At 36.0% G+C, this 17,201-nt stretch overlaps 2 protein-coding genes across 3 annotated transcripts in view; both read left to right on the top strand.

The window, feature by feature from the left end:
• LOC112162438 (class I histocompatibility antigen, F10 alpha chain) overlaps window positions 1-1,673 on the top strand; it is a 17,173-nt gene extending 15,500 nt beyond the window's left edge. For both annotated transcript variants that reach the window (XM_036214209.1, XM_036214208.1), the window contains exon 10: window positions 1,482-1,673. In XM_036214209.1, coding sequence (XP_036070102.1) covers window positions 1,482-1,535 — 54 coding nt within the window. In that variant the 3' untranslated portion in view covers window positions 1,536-1,673. The remainder of the gene's footprint in view (window positions 1-1,481) is intronic.
• A 4,284-nt stretch (window positions 1,674-5,957) lies between these two features.
• Window positions 5,958-17,113, top strand: LOC112162569 (H-2 class I histocompatibility antigen, Q7 alpha chain). Its single transcript, XM_024298378.2, has 10 exons — window positions 5,958-6,228; window positions 11,046-11,306; window positions 11,458-11,682; window positions 12,340-12,624; window positions 12,863-12,982; window positions 13,146-13,205; window positions 13,551-13,588; window positions 13,672-13,701; window positions 13,810-13,842; window positions 15,273-17,113. The coding sequence occupies exons 1-10, from the start codon at window positions 6,174-6,176 to the stop codon at window positions 15,324-15,326; spliced, it is 1,161 nt and encodes a 386-aa protein (XP_024154146.1). The 5' UTR covers window positions 5,958-6,173; the 3' UTR covers window positions 15,327-17,113.
• The last annotated feature ends 88 nt before the right edge of the window (window positions 17,114-17,201 follow it).

Raw genomic sequence — 17,201 nt, 5'->3', positions numbered from 1 at the left:
TTGAGTAAGGAATGGTTTTTGATCTGTTACTAATTTAACCAGTAATCTCTGTAATCGCATGAATAACCAGTTTTGGTAACCCCCCACCTACACACACGGATATCACTGCACGCTAAAAAGAAACTGTAGCTGCCTGACATATGTTAAAAAAAGCATTTATTTAATTTTAATTCTAAAGACTTAAAAACTACTCGCCGAATTCTTTTTTAAGCGTAAAAACAAATTCCGTAGACCGGGAATCGAACTTGCAAACTCCACAGTGAGAAGCAGTGTTGCTGATAACTGAGCTAATGTTTGACGCCAACGAAGGATGGTAGATGGGTTGAGATGGTTTCTCGGTGTTTGACATTCCATAATTTCAATTGTTTTGGGTCTAAAATAAGGAAAAGAAAACTGTATAGCGAGTCCCTGGAAAAACTCACTATTTATAATATCGCTGAAATAAAAATGAATCAGGAAACTGCAGCCAGTCGACTCTTGTCCTCCAAATCCTCTACCGACGTAAATAACATTTCCTCTGGATTAATCAGCCTCCTCTCTACGTGATCCTATGAATGAACATGTCATTCTGGTTTCTGCGTGGTGGAAACGTGACGTCTCTAATGTGAATGTTCTCTAAATGTTAATGAAGAACTCATATTTGATCATCTTTCACTTTAAAAAGGGGCGGAGACCTCAGAGAACTCTAAGTTTCCTGAAGAAAACCTGCTACCGACCAGGTTTCGTTCACAGACTCAGTTACCATAGTGATTGATTCTGAGTTCATCCTAACCCGCTTCTTGGAACGGGCTTTGTTTCGCTCACTTTCCCGGGTTTGAGTTATCCCTCTTTCTGGAACCGAAAACTCAGAGTTTTACTGAATTTGGAGTTCACGAACTCAGAGTTCCAACAAAACCTGCTTCTTGAAACGGGCCCCAGGTCATAAACGTTTCTGACCCCTGCTTTATTACTTGCTCAGATAAAAATCACAAAATGCTCTTTAATTTTTTTTTTTACCATTTAAAATTTGATTGATTGATTTGAACACATCTATTTCCTTTTCCTTTATCTTTATCATGTAAATCCCCAAATTAAATTTAGAAGTTTTATATATTTTTCGTAAAATCTGTAAAAAAAACAAAACAAAAAAAAAACAACTATAATCAACAATAACAGTTCTTTCTTAACAGTGATTATTTTTCATCAGTATCTACTTGTACTGTTAGATAATTTGTACAATATGCTGAATCCCTATTAACCATAAAGATTTACAATTGAGCTCAGAAGTGTGTTCTCCATGTACTTTAATCTTATAATATTTAAATTCCACCTGGAATCCTATGTTTGCCTAAACCATGTTGAATACCAAACCTAATTATTTTTTTGGGTTTGCTGTCATGCATTCAATGAAGGATCAACCTTTACACAGTATATGTTAACTTCTGATAAAAGTGAAAGGTTTCTTTGATTTGTTTTATTTATTTATTATTTCTTTTTTTCAGTCTGACCCCACGAGGAAGACCAGCAAGAAGAAGACATTTTATTCCAGCATTTAGCTGTCTAAAGATTAGGGAAGTGTTAAGTCAGTGGCGGGCCGTGCATTTCACACCTAGGCCTTCAGTAGTGCTCCATCTGAATCAATCCAACCGTCATTAACTATTTTATGGCAATAAAACTTCTACTGCAGGTACAGCTGCCACACACACACCAAAAGCATCAACAATAACCTGATAAAATTTCAATATTATGTAGGGAGATAGCAAAATTGTACTCACCAAAAATCCAGATTATTTAAACACAAAATCCATCCTTTCTATCCTCAAGAAGATTTCAACCACTCTGTCGTGCAGAATCCGTGCGTTTCGCAGATGGAAAGTGTTCCGTGGCTGTGATAAGCTGGAAAATGTTCTGGTATTCCTGAAGCCTCTTGTGGTCCAGGAGGGAGACAAACATCAGTTTTTGTGATCGATCAAGGTCTGTGTCTGGAAAATAATATTTGCGCGAGGATTTTGCGCTGCACGCGTCCGCGGTGCGTTCAGGAGCCTCGTAGATTTCAGCTTCACTCCCGCTCAATGGAGTCACGGAACTCCTTTAGCCGTGCCAGACAAAACTGTGCCACAACTTTACCCAGACATTCATTTTCCACGAAAAATCAGACGATCAGACGCTTTCCACTGGTAACATCTTCAAACCTGACACGCCGCTCCTCGGCACCTGTGTCCGTCAGCAGAACCAGAGCGAGCTGCGAGCTGTCCAATCAAAGCGCGTGAAAATGATGACGTTTCCGTGCGCCTGCTAGCTGGCCTATCACGTGGTCTCCTCCAGATCTGATTGGTTGAAGCAACAGTTTGGTCGACAATTATTTTATGCTACAGGGCCCGCAGAACTGATTGTGAAGGCCTCCGGGCAGATTTCTTTGACCCTAGCAACAAATGGTGCTGCAATGTGATTGGTTAATGCTTAAATAGGAAAATACACGTCTGGAAGCAGCACAGCCAGGGAGACAGCAATGAAAGGACGAAGACAGAGCATTTGGAATTATAGAATACGTATTCACGGAAATAAATAATAATTAATATCAGTCTGTGATTCAGATATTTTTAGGCCAGCAGAGAAGGCCTTGCAGGCCCTGACGGCCCGCCACTGTGTTAAGTTAAAGTTAAAACAGTAAATAAAACAAACATTTAATGCTAGTTAAAAATAATTGTTTTATTTTTTAACATGTTTTTTATTACTGCATACATTTTTTAAATGGTTGTCTCAAAGTATTTATATATTTGTTTATATGTCTAATGTGTATAATGTTTATAAGTGTAATATATGTATATATGTGGATTTTTATATTAAATGAAGGCTGCACGGTGGCGCAGTGGTTAGCGCTCTTGCCTCACAGCGAGAAGGCCCCGGTTCGACTCCAAGCTGGGACCTTTCTGTGTGGAGTTTGTATGTTCTCCCCGTGCATGCGTGGGTTTTCACCGGGGACTCCGGCTTCCTCCCACCGTCCAAAAACATGCTTCATAGGTTAATTGGTGACTCTAAATTGCCCCTAGGTGTGAATGTGAGAGTGAATGTATGTGTGATTGAGGCCCTGCGACAGACTGGCGACCTGTCCAGGGTGGACCCCGCCTCCGCCCATCAGTAGCCGGGATATGCTCCGGCACCCCCGCGACCCCGAAAGGGAAGAAGCGGTCAAGAGGATGAATTAATGAATAAATATTAAATGAAGTTTTTTTTATACTTTTATGCAGCTTGAGACTAGTTCAAACCAGTCAGGGGAAGTTTTTTGGCACTCATTAGTTCTTTTCCACTGGTAAACAAAGCCATAAATTACCTTGTTGGCGGGACAAGGGTCTGAGGTATTGACCACTCAAGCTTTAGATTTGGTGAGGATGACCATACAAAGGTGCTACGGTCCTGGGGGCTTTCCCCTTTTCTGACAGAACATTGGCCTGGAGCCAAATAAAGCCTGCCTTAAAGATTTATAAACAATCATGTTTTACTATCCTTTGTCTGTGCATGTCCTGAGACCCAGAGATGTCTGTACGAGTCTGATCCAACTTTTAATAAATTGACTAAATTCCAATTGAGTCTTTTGATCACTTTCTTCCTCATCAACAAACATGCAGAGGTTAGTAGGGGCTACACTCAATATACATATACATATATATATACATATACATACACACACATACGGCTGTGAATGTTGAGTTTCTTCTCACACGACTCGATTTGCTCGTAAAAACGGGCATACATTTGATCGTCCATTATCTTTTTTTGAATTTTTCTCTTTTGTTTAGAAGACATCAGTGTATTAATAGACTGTTTTAATGCACTCCATATTCATAATAACGTTTATGAAATTGAAGTTTGATTGTTACAAAAATATTTACAGTAGGAGTCAGGAGTTAGTTATATTCCTTTGAAAAGTTTTTTTTTTTACCGTTTTTCAGTAAACTTTGCACATTTACAAATGTATGAACCTTTTTAGTGCTCATTCCAACAGCAAAATACCTTAAAATATACATACGTCCACATGGCGGGAGATCCATATCAAAATCTAAGTCTTTTGTTAAAAAAGTAAAACAAAATAAACGTGTGTGGAGTTTCAAAGTTTAATAGATTCATTTCTGTTGTTCAGAAGAGCAATTTTTATGTTAACTAAAGTGATGAGGTGAAAGAACAAGAAAAATAATTCCATGTCCTGAACCGCACTGGACACACCGTTGGAGTAAAGAACCAGGAAGAAAATGCAGACAATGAAGGTACTTTCATGTGCACCCAAAAACATAACAGAGGAGAAAAGCAGAGCGACTCTTAAAAATGTTGCCAGTCGCTTTTTTTTCGTTTTCTTTATCTTTTGGAGCACCTTTAAAAACGGTAATTTACTTCTCAAATGTTTTTTTTTTATGTCCCATTTAAAAGTGAAAGAGTTTAATTTGTTTCAGCTAAAAAGTAAAATGTTACAACAGAGTATTAGGGCCACCAAAAAAAAGAAAAGTTATATTACGAGTGTTAAGTCATAAATTTACGAGTTAAATTTCGTAAATCTACAAGTTTTTAAGTAAAGTGACCGAACTCCTGTAAGTGAACGTCATTTCTCTTTTGTTTGATTTGCAGTTAATTAATGTATCATTAACTGATGGGTCGCTGCAGTATTTCTTTTTTTATATAAAAATCATTTATTAAATCCTTGTTAACTGTTGTTAGAACACACTGCAAAGCTTTGGCAAGGAGAAGGTGCTTCCATCACCCCCGCACCCCACCCTGGTTCTTCACCAGCGCTCTCCATCCTGCGGACTGCAGGTTAAAACTTGCTCGTACTTGCTAGCGCATGTCACTTACGTCAAAAGATATGCTGCTGCAAAATGTTTTCAAGATTGTGTGCTGAGATTGTAAACATCGGGAAAAATCCCATGGCTCTGTGGTGGCTGAGCTATTTACTGTAAGCACACAGTCTTTGGTAAATAACTAATATGAACTTGTTGTTTTCCTATCTACTCGTCACACCCACAAAAAAATTAAGACGAGCAAATATATCACTTAAGAGAACTAATACGAGACAATAAAAAAAAACGCAAATGAGACAAGTGAGTACAAAGGATAAACAAAAAAATAATTATAATAATTGAAACATAAGGGTGAAAGAGCCTTTGCAGCAGTAGCTCCATCTCTCTGGAACTCCCTTCCTCCCAGACTCAGTGTTTTCTTTCAAAAAGCAGCTGAAAACATATTTTTAAAATAGATTTTTCTTAACTTTGTTTTTATATGACTTTGTTACTCTGTATTTTATTTTTCAGCCCTTTTTGGTTTTATCTTAAAAGGTGCTATATAAAAAAAGATTATTATTATATTATTATAAAGGCATTCAGTGCACAAAGAGGTAAACTAGAACAGGAGCTGCTGGAGAAAAGGCATCGTGCATAATTAATTGGTATGAAGTGGAGAGAAATTGTAGATTTATAAATGCAGCTGACTAGTGAAGCTAATCGCAGATTTGAGGAAAGTTGCACAAGTGCAGATAGTATAAAACTGATCAGCATAAAAAAAAAATCACATCATTGACCTGTGTGGTCTATGAAGTTCTATCAACAGAAACTGTTCATATGTGGCCCAAATAAACATCTGTGAATTTCGCCTGGAATTGTTTTTGGTGACTTCAATCAAAAATGTGTTGATTAGTTTGTTGACTACATTTATTCTTGTTTTCTTTTTTTTTACTTGTTTTGTTTTATGAAATTACACCTAAAACCTCAATTCTGTGTTGTGAAAACAGTTTGTTAAACATCCACAGCAAAATGAATCCCTTTTATCCAGACAGAATTTTCTGTTTTTGCATGATTTTATGTGTGTGAATTTGACATGGAAAAATGACTAAATAAGTGTCACATAGAAGAGGTTGTGCTGATTAAAATGATGCCAAATAAGCATGTAGTCTTTCAAATTGAAAATACTGAGGTGAAATTCAATGTAAACAAAAACTGAGCTTTAGACTCTAGGTTCCAGAGGGTTAAACTTTGGTATGGGGGTGAGACAGGACAGGATTACTGTATGTGGGAGTGTCTGGTAGAAACAAAATGTAAGCATGAGAAGGTGAACACTCCAATGTACGAGCAAACCTGAAACCTCCTACAAAAGAGGAACCAACGTATCATTTAGTGTTGCGTCTTCAATAAAAAGAGGATCAGCGACTGACTATGTTTTTCATCATGATTCACTATGTGTTGGTCGCCATAAACACCGCAAGCAGTGGTAAGTTTTGACATTTTTAACAATATCATAGGTTCAACTGCAAATTTTAAACTAGACCAGGGGTCAGCAATGTTTATGACATGAAGTGCCAATTCAAAATTTTGTCTTCAACAACTGTGCCATCACCAACTATCGTGTGATCTCTGTTGTCGTTTGCCTTTCGGCACACAGGTGGTTATGCAGAGTTTTATGCCGAATGATTTTTCGGACACAATCCTGAAAGATCAAGTTATGCAGCAGCATGAAGGGTCTTGTCTAAGGACCCTCACTAGATTTTAGCTCATTGCCGCTGTGAAAACTGAACGTTGTACATGCAGCCAACTGAGTTATCCAGCCACTTCTAATTGTAATGTGAACTACAAAGACATTTCCAACATATCTGAAAAAAATTTAATTCCAAATAGTTTTTTTTAACATATTAGCTCAGAATTGTGGTTTTATTATAATATTGCACAAAGAAAATAGTTGAAGTACTATTGCAACTATGTTGGTTTGAAACCAAAAATACTGCATTTGTAGTGTGTTGTACTAACAGTAATAGGATTGGATACTTTAGAACACAATATCATCAATATTTCTAAGAACTTCACAACTTAATAAAGAAAACACGTGTATGATTTACTTTTTCATTAGTTTGGTATTTATAGGGATTTAAATATTCTGTAACTGGACATCATCATTCTTCATTTTTACCTCCCAGTAAATGCAGTGGTGATCAGCTTAACATTAATTTTAAAACATGTTCACATTTCATATTGACATTTGGCAGAACAGAAAGTTAATCTGGGTTTAATCTGACTTTGGTTGGTTATTATTCAAAAAACTGAATTTATCAATCAATCTTTATTTAGTAAAAGCTGTTACTCCTCTTGAAGGAAAACAGTTCTTGGCTTTAACAAACAACATTCTTTTACATGCCTTCACATGCTCTCTACAGGCCCCAACAGTGCTATGAAATTCCCCGTCAGAACTATGAAATAAGATACAGAAACTTAAATTAACCTCTTCAATCTCAGACTGCAAATTAAAATGACAAATTGGCCGCATTAACTTAAGAGGAGAAAACTTCCAAAAAGAAAAGCATCTTCATTTCTCTAGAAATTCTTTTAACAGGCAGTGGCGGTCCTGGTACAGATGTCGCAATGGGCGAGCCACACCAGTAGAGCCCCTCACCCCCCAAGGAATACATTGCAAAACTTTCACAACCTGAAACCAGTTCTGTTCAAAGGATAGAGAGAAAACCCAATTTTCAAAATCTTTTTACACCTAGAGGTCAATCGCAGCATTACACTCATAAAACTCACATCATTTTGTAATAGCTTTGTAATGGGGGGGGCTCTGAAGGGGCGCTACTGGTGTGGCTCGCCCAGGGCGACATCCGTGCCACCCCCACTGTCGGTAACAGTTTCAGAAAACAGGAATTATCACAGCTTTTTAATTTCACTGTGGCAACCTTTTTTTTCTACGGTGTGCATTAATTTAAATCACCCGATCATGAAGGCTGGCGCTGAGAGTAATGTGTGTTGTGTGAAGCAATGAAGTTTTATTGAAAAAAATAAAAAAGTCTGCAGCGTTTATATCGGTGGGCGGGGTCACAGCGCTGCGTCCTTTCCTTATGACGCTATGGTTGATTGATTGATTGGTTGATTGGTTTACTTCAAGCATAGACTGAAAAATACAGTACAAAACACAATTATTTCAAACTCAATTAAATCCATTGATTAGAAAATAGAAAACAAAAATAAAACACACTTATGTCACATTTGGTTCATTCATTTTTTGTGATAATTAACTAAAGTCAGTAGAGTTTGATCGATTGCTTGAAAAGGAGTGGGAAGAAGCAAACTTATATAATCCCACCCATACTTAATTACTTCATTTCACTGTTTTGCATAATTATGTAATCTGTTTTTTTTTGTTTTGTTTTTTTTTAAATTCCCAATAGCAAAGTGCTTGTTGAGTATTGATTAATCTCGTCAAACATTATTTCAGTTAACAGTAACATCAATCATACATCATGTAACAGATATGAAATACTCATTGATTATCACCAAATACGATGTCATATTGATGCAGAAAAATAATAATTACACATTGAAATCAAGTTTTAAAGTAACAATAGAGTTCTTATTAATCATTCTCTGAATTCTATTTTGTCAGTAAACATTAATGATTCACACAATATGTAATAATTATTGATTATCTTTAGAACACATAATTACAATAATCCTGTAATCATTGCTACATATTTTGGATCAAGTATAAAAAATCAATACCATAGTGACTGTAAACTTTTCAGTAATCATTACTGCTTATTACATAACATAAAACTCATTAATTGCATTTAGAAAAAGCTTTGATTATTTTATCACATTCAAGTTCAGACATTTGGAATTCTTCAAACACCAGTTGATCTTTTCGTCTTATCTTCATATTGTGAGATTAGAGTTTCTTTATCCATTTTCTTGAATGTATAAATGCTTGAACATTGTTTGAGCTCATTACTTAACTTGTTCCAGAGTTTGTGCCACACACAGAAACACAGAAACTTTTCTTTGTGGTTCTTATCAATCTGACCTTGAAGTTCCTGCATTCTCTCAGTTTGTTCCTCCTTCTTTTTCTAAGAACTGTTTCTGGATATTGTACGGTAATGTTTTCCCGCTAGCTCTGTATAGTAACTGTGCAGTGTAAAAATCAACAAGGTCATACAGTTTTAAAATTCTGGATTGATAAAATAAATTGTTAGTGTGATCAAGATAACCGGCTTTATGTATAATTCTGATGGCTCGTTTCTGAAGCAAAAAGAGAGGATGTAGTGAACTCTTATCATTATTACCCCAAACTTCTATACAGTAGGTGAAATATGGTAATATTAAGGAGCAGTACGATAGAACAGAATAGAAATACTTTATTCATCCCAGGCTAGGAAATTAGACTGCTGCAGTATTAGGCATATACAGAAGATATTAACATATAGAGAAAAATCAATATTTACAATAGTTAAGGAAAGAATATACAAAAAAAAAAAACAATTGTGCAAATTGTACTGTGCAGAATATAATAATAGGGAGTGTGCAAATTGAGGCAGTAATGGACAATGGTCATTTAAAAAGTCAGTTGGTGGGTTATCTGTTACAGAGCGATGAGGAGTTATACGGTATTATTGCATGTGGCAGAAATGATTTCTTGTGGCGGTCCCTGGAACAGCGGAGTTGTCTGAGCCTTTTGGAGAAGGCGCTCCGTTGTTTGTCCAGAACTGGGTGGAGAGGGTGGTCTGGGTTATCCATGATGGATAGCAGCTTGTTGAGGGTCCTCCTCTCCACCACAGCTTCAAAGGTGTCCTGCTTGCAGCCGATGATGGAGCCAGCCTTCCTTATCAGTTTGTTCAGCCTGTTGGTGTCCCCTGCAGCGATGCTGCCCCCCCAGCAGACCACAGAGAAGAACAGAGTGCTGGCTACCACTGACTGGTAGAAGATCTCCAGCATTTTGCTGCACACATTGAAGGACCTCAGCTTTCTTAGAAAATAAAGTCTGCTGCAGGCCTTCTTGTAGACAGCCGTGCTGTTAGCCGTCCAGCTCAGCTTGTGCTCCTCAACGACCTTAACGTCCTTACCCAGGATGCTAAGGAGCTGCGGTGCTGTGCTCTTCTTCCTAAAGTCGATGACCATCTCTCTGGTCTTGTCGACATTAAGCAGCAGTTGATTTTCTCCAGCCCACTCCACAAATCTGTCCACCAGCCCCCTGTACACCTCCGCTTATACACCCAATAATTGCAGAGTCATCAGAAAACTTCTGTAAGTGGCAAGACTCTGAGTTGTACTGAAAATCAGCGGTGTACAGGGTGAACAGGAAAGGAGAGAGCACAGTGCCCTGTGGGGCTCCCACACCACTCATCACCACATCAGATAGGACACTGCCCAGCCAGACAAACTGCAGCCTGTCTGTCAGGTAATCGGTGATCCAGAAGACAGTGGACCAGCACCCATCAGCCGGAGCTTCTTTAGATTTGTCTAGATTCAAGGGTGGAGACCAAAGATCCTTGTGTGAAGAGATGATCACTCTTTTCAAATCCGAAAAATATAAACAGACGACAAAATAGCTTTTTGTTTTCACACCCTGGCGTGCCACTGTCTTTCCCTCAGGTGGCACGCGTGCCGTAGATTGCTGACCCTGGAACTAGACTAAAAGGTCAAAATTAAGCTGTTTAAGAGAACAAAATATAATGTTTCAGAAATTGCAAAAAGATTGCAAACAAACCTCAGACTTTGTGCTGGTTTTCTTTTGAAGACATATAAATCTCTGCCATGTTTCTTGTACAGAGCGCTTCACATTATTAAAGTTACAAAATTCTTCCAGTGAGCAGATTTTGTTTTCATTTAATAATTTTGAACCTTAATTGTCTATAAAGGTTTGAGCGTTGCGTTTGTGTCCACCCACTCCGTTTTAAGCAATCTAATATTTAATGTCTAATTATTAAATGTTTGATACATATTTGTGTGGATGTAAACTTCTGTTGATTCATTATGCATTCTTGCTTTGATTGCTTGAAATACATTTTGTCTAATCCAGTTTTAAATAAACTGTTTTTTAAAAGCATGACTTCTGTTTAGAAAAGCATCAAATTCTGCTTTCGAAATAGAAATCTTGTTTGGAGAAAGGGACTCTTGAAATATCCATATTGTTACAAACTCACTTGATGTGTGGTTTCACTTTTGTGTGGGCTACTGTTGCAAACCAGTTTAGCTAATTAAGTGCAATATTTACATTTTTTCTGAATGTGTGGCCTCACTTTTTTTTTTATTAATTATTATTTGCAGAGATACACTCTCTGATGCACACCTGCACAGTCTTCTCCAAACCTGTGAACCTCACAGGCATCCACGAATTCACTGCTATTGGTCTGCTGGACGACAGAATGATCTACTACTATGACAGCACTATTCAAAAGAAAATTCCCAAACAGAAGTGGATGAAGGAGATACTCGAACAGGAATACTGGGATAAAGGTACAGAGTTTGAGAAGGGAGAAGAGAAGCGATTCGAAACCCTGATCAGCCAAAGGAGATCAAGTCTCAAAGGTTATGTATAACAGCAACAATATTCAATTAAATAATCATTCTCCATAGAATATAATATTAATGCAATCTATTTTATAAATGAACGTTGTCACATGTTTTATTACCTGAATATAACGTTTGTTTTTAATGTTTGTCTTCCATCTCCCCTCAGGCATTCATGTTCTTCAGTGGTTATATGGCTGTTTCGCTGAAGAGGATAAAAATGGTACCCTCCAGTTTAAGCGTAGCTTGGACATGTTCAATTTTGACGGAAATGTAATCCAGGCTGGAACACCCTCCCCTGTGACAGTGCCTTATAACATGAAGGAGTGCATGGACATGATGAAAACTTTCCTCGTTTATTCAACATCAGAGCTCATAAATGCCTCCATTACCAGTATGTTAAACCTTTTGCTGCCTTCTGCTCACCAATAACTTAGATTCCAGATGTAAATTTAAAAAATAAAATATATTTAAAAAAACAAACAAACAAAAAAACGCCCCTCTCACCGTTCGCGGGTGGTTTTCTCCTCTTAGCTCGAGTCCTCTACCAGAGGTCTGGGAGCTTGAGGGTCCTGCAGTATCTTAGCTGTTCTTAGCACTGCGCTTTTCTGGACTGAGATATCTGAGGTCTTTCCAGGGATCTGCTGTAGACACTCCTCCAGCTTGGAGGTTACAGCCCCGAGTGCTCCAATTACCACGGGCACCACTGTCGCCTTCCAAGCAGTCTACAGTTCTTTTCTGAGTCCCTAGTATTTCTCTAGTTTCTCATGTTCCTTCTTCTTCATGTTACCATCGCTTGGTACTGACACATCCACCACAACGGCTTTCCTCTGTTCTTTATCCACCACTACAATGGACTAGATGTGAGATATACATACACATATATATACATATATATATATATATATATATATGTGTGTATGTATGTACATACATATACATATACATACATAAATATGTATGTATATATGTTTTGCGTTACTAAATTTAGATATTTTGCATACTGTTGAATATCAATCCTGATAGCATTACCTTCTGTTTTTCATTACAGAACCACCTGATGTGTTCATGTTTGCAACACGAGCTAAAGAAAAAACAAACATTGTGCTGACCTGCTTAGCCACAGGCTTTTATCCAAAGAATATTACTATGGAGATCAAGAGAAACGGCCGTGTTCTAACAGCAGATGATGGGCTGCTTTCAACCGGCGTTCGTCCAAATGACGATGACACTCTACAAAGACGAGACCATGTGGAGATTCTGAGGACAGACTCTGCAAATTACACTTGCAGAGTCACCAATAAAAAATTCGGTATAGATGCTGAGAAGACCTGGGGTAAATAGGATTTTTTTTTTTTAATTTTTTATTTCCTCAACTAGAACAGTTCTACTGTTGTTTTTCATTCTAAAGCACTTTGAGCTGCAGAAAGCATGAGAAGCACTTTTTACAAATAAAGTTTGATTAATAAAGTTAGAAATAGATGTCTGCTTTAGACAGCAAATGTCATTTGAAGCTTGTCAAAAGAAAAACAAACATTTGATATTAAAGAAAATTGTTATTTTCTTCATTTTAGATCGACATCTTCCTTTAAATGATGACGCAGGAGGAGCTATTGCTGTTGGCGTTGTTGTTGTTGGAGTCGTCTTGCTTGTGCTTGTGTTTGTCCTAGTGGTGATTGTGTTCAAGAGAAATCGTAAGCACAGAAAGTTTCATCTCATTTCTCTTATAACTGTATTAGATCAACTTGCACTTGATGATCTTAATCTTTAAATATACAACATGATGTACATTTATCAGAACAGCATTTTCAACGTTTGGTTTAAGCTTTACAAACTCTGACTTTCTTTTGTATGAAGTTTGTTTTTCTGTAGGAACTTCACAAGAAAATCCTTCTGTTTCTTCAACTCCTACCATAAGTAAGTGTCTCTCTTTTCTGCAATGTTGTTTGTTTCCTTATTCATGAAGAGGTTGATGTTGTTTGTCTGTTGTTTTAGAATAGTGTTTGTTTGTAAAATAAAAAAACATTCTTAAATGTTATAGACATGCAAATGTGTTTATGGCAAATTATATTAAATATATACAAAAAATGCTCTTAGTTTGCACATTATGATTATTTAATATGTTTTATGTGATGAATATTATTAACCAAACAATTTTTATCCAGAAAATATATTTTTAAATTGTTTTAAAGATTTGAAAATTAAGAAAACGGGCACTAAAAGTTAAGTACTTTTTTATTACTTTAATTTCTTTTGCTGCAGGTTCAGAAAATAGTCCTTTGATCAAACTCCCAAGAGCGGTAAGTGTTTTTCTTACAAACACTTTTTTAATCAGCTAAAGGTTGGCAAAATCCTACCCTAATGTATTTTTTTTTCTTTGTAGGTGTCATCCCCGAGGGGAATTCCCAACCAAGTAAGTATTTTTCTCTATTTTAAGATAAATCTAATTAAATTTTGCTACGTGTGTAATATGTTTAATATTTCTGTCTTTGTACATTTGTAAACTTTATCTCCTCTCCAGAGAACACCAAACCCCTCATTAAGAAGATCAATGGTAGGTTAGGTCCTAATAAACTATATTAAACATTCATTGATATAAATGATATATTTTCACAGCTGTTGTTTCTACAGCATTTGGAGCAGATGACTCGGAATCTCTAACAGTTTGGTGTCTCGTCATCATTCATACTTCCTAACCTCTCGAGTTAGAAAAAAAAAAAAAGGGAACAGAATTAATAGAGTTTCAACTTAATATGTTATTTTTCTAGATTAGTTACTCAGGTCTCATAATGTAACAAAAATGTAAAAAGCCAAAAGCATACACTTGTTTATGCTTTTATTTTTTTCATTAATAGTTGTGAAGTTCTTAGAAATATTAAGGATATTTTGTTCTGGTGAATCCGATCATGTTGCTGTTAGTATGACAAATCACAAATGCAGTACTTTTAGTTTTCAAAAAAACATAGTTGCAATACTATTTAAACGATTTTCTTTTTTGCAATATTATTACGAAAGCACAATTTTGAGCTAATATGTTCAAAAAAAGCTAGTTGACCTGCTGTTTATAAATTACTATTTTTTAAGATATACTGATTTTTTATTGTATTTTTTAGATTAAAGTTCACATTTTGTACTTAGACGTGGCTGGATAGCTCAGTTGGCTGGTGTAGGACCTTAGACAAGACTCTTCATTCTGCTGCATAACTTGATCTCTCTGTACCGTAAAAACAAAGGATTCTGTCTTCCAGCATAAGATTCTCTGCATAACCACCTGTGTGAATCAGTGACAGCTGATTCTCTGTGGTGGTTCCTGACAGGATAAGCCGAAAGATGAACAAAAACAGAGTTTACATTATGGCTGGTGATGGCACACTTGTTAAGGAGAAAGTTTTGAATTGGCACTGCAGGTCATAAACGTTTCTGACCCCTGCTTTATTACTTGCTCAGATAAAAATCATAAAATGCTCTTTCATTTTTTTTTTTTTTTACCATTTAAAATTTGATTGATTGATTTGAACACATCTGTTTCCTTTTCCTTTTTTATCTTTATCATGTAAATCCCCAAATTGAATTTAGAAGTTTTATATATTTTTCGTAAAATCTGTAAAAAAAAAAAGAAAACTATAATCAACAATAACAGTTCTTTCTTAACAGTAATTACTTCTCATCAGTATCTACTTGTACTGTTAGATAAATTGTACAATATGCTGAATCCCTATTAACCATAAAGATTTACAATTGAGCTCAGAAGTGTTTTCTCCATGTACTTTAATCTTATAATATTTAAATTCCACCTGGAATCCTATGTTTGCCTACACCATGTTAAATACCAAACCTAATTATTTTTTGGGTTTGCTGACATGCATTCAATGAAGGATCAACTTTACACAGTATATGTTAACTTCTGATAAAACTGAAAGGTTTCTTTGATTTGTTTTATTTATGTATTTATGTATTTATTTTTTTATTTTATTTTTTTTTCAGTCTGACCCCACGAAGAAGACCAACAACAAGAAGACATTTTATTCCAGCATTTAGCAGTCTAAAGATTAGGGAAGTGTTAAGTTAAAGTTAAAACAGTAAAGAAAACAAACATTTAATGTTAGTTAAAAATATTTGTTTTATTTTTTAACATGTTTTTTACTACTGCATACATTTTTTAAATGGCTGTCACAAAGTATTTTATATATTTGCTTATATGTCTAGTGTGTATAATGTTTATATGTGTAATATATACATATATATATGGATTTTTATATTAAATGAAGTTTTTTTTTATATTTTTATGCTATACTACACATTTATATTTTATTATTAACACATTGATGAAAGTATTGTTACATTAACCACATGGAGCTCGAGACTAGTTAAACCAGTCAGGGGAAGTTTTATGGTACTCATTAGTTCTTTTCCACTAGTAAACAAAGCCACAAATTACCTTGTTGGCGGGACAAGGGTCTGAGGCATTGACCACTCAAGCTTTAGATTTGGTGAGGATGACCATACAAAGGTGCTACGGTCCTGGGGGCTTTCCCCTTTTCTGACAGAACATTGGCCTGGAGCCAAATAAAGCCTGCCTTAAACATTTATAACCAATCATGTTTTACTATCCGTTGTCTGTGCATGTCCTGAGACCCAGAGATGTCTGTACGAGTCTGATCCAACTTTTAATAAATTGACTAAATTCCAATTGAGTCTTTTGATCACTTTCTTCCTCATCAACGAACATGCAGAGGTTAGTAGGGGCTACACTCAATATACATATACAGACATTCATCTACTGTATATATATATATATATATATATATATATATATATATATATATATATATATATATGTGTGTGTGTGTATATATATATACACACATACAGCTGTAAATGTTGAGTTTATTCTCACGACTCCACTTGCTCGTAAAAACGGGCATACATTTGATCGTCCATTATTTTTATTTTTTTATTTTTCTATTTTGTTTAGAAGACATCAGTGTATTAATAAACTGTTTTAATGCACTCCATATTCATAATAACGTTTATGAAATTGAAGTTTGATTGTAACAAAAATATTTACAACAGGAGTTGGTTATATTCCTTTTTTTTTTTTTTTTTACCGTTGTTCAGTAAACTTTGCACATGTAGTCGGTTAAAAAAAAGAGAGAGAAAAAATAAACACCCCCACCTTTTTTTTTTTAAATTTGTTTCAATAGCATGTTTGAGTTGGGTGCATTACACGTAACTGCCAGCGGGTGGTGCTGTTGGCGCTGCTGTGCCGTTGTGGACAATCAACGAAAGAGTTACATGAGGGAACTTCATTATTAAAGGAGTTTCGTTCTGATTACATGTGTTTCGGATTTGTCCACAGGTACGTTGTTTAACTGTGTTAAAAGTGACAGGAGTGTTGCAGTCATTTTAAAGTAATGGATGATTGTTGTAGAGGAGCACTGAACGTTTCTAAACTTGTAAGAGGTGTATTTTTCAGAATGTGTTGTACCGCCGCCATTTTACCTCCATTTAGTGCCGCGGTTTCTTTGATTTGCCCAAAATACATGAGTGTGTTCATGGACTCAGTGCAGTAACACGGAAAAGTTGAAAACAGATAACTGAATGTATTTGTGTGGTTACATTGCTGCTCTTTATGAGTGTAATTATTTTGTTTATTGTGAATTCAGCTTTCATTTGTTTATTATTTTTAATATTTGGCATTTTATCTCATGTCCATTGTCAAAGATAACTTAACTTTATTATTGTATATGATTAGGTCATGGAACATTGCCTATTGTGAAATTGTGTTCAATGCATGATTCATTATTAAAGGAGCTTCGTCCTGATCACATGTGTTTTGGATTTGTCCACAGACACAACTGTGCCACCTTTGGCTACACAGACACCCTAGCTGTGTGCCATTTGCTACCACCC

The sequence above is a fragment of the Oryzias melastigma genome, linkage group LG11, assembly GCF_002922805.2.
Source record: "Oryzias melastigma strain HK-1 linkage group LG11, ASM292280v2, whole genome shotgun sequence".
In the NCBI taxonomy this organism is placed as follows: domain Eukaryota; kingdom Metazoa; phylum Chordata; class Actinopteri; order Beloniformes; family Adrianichthyidae; genus Oryzias; species Oryzias melastigma.
The sequence above is the reverse complement of the archived record's forward strand: the minus strand, read 5'-3'. Positions and strand labels throughout refer to the sequence as shown.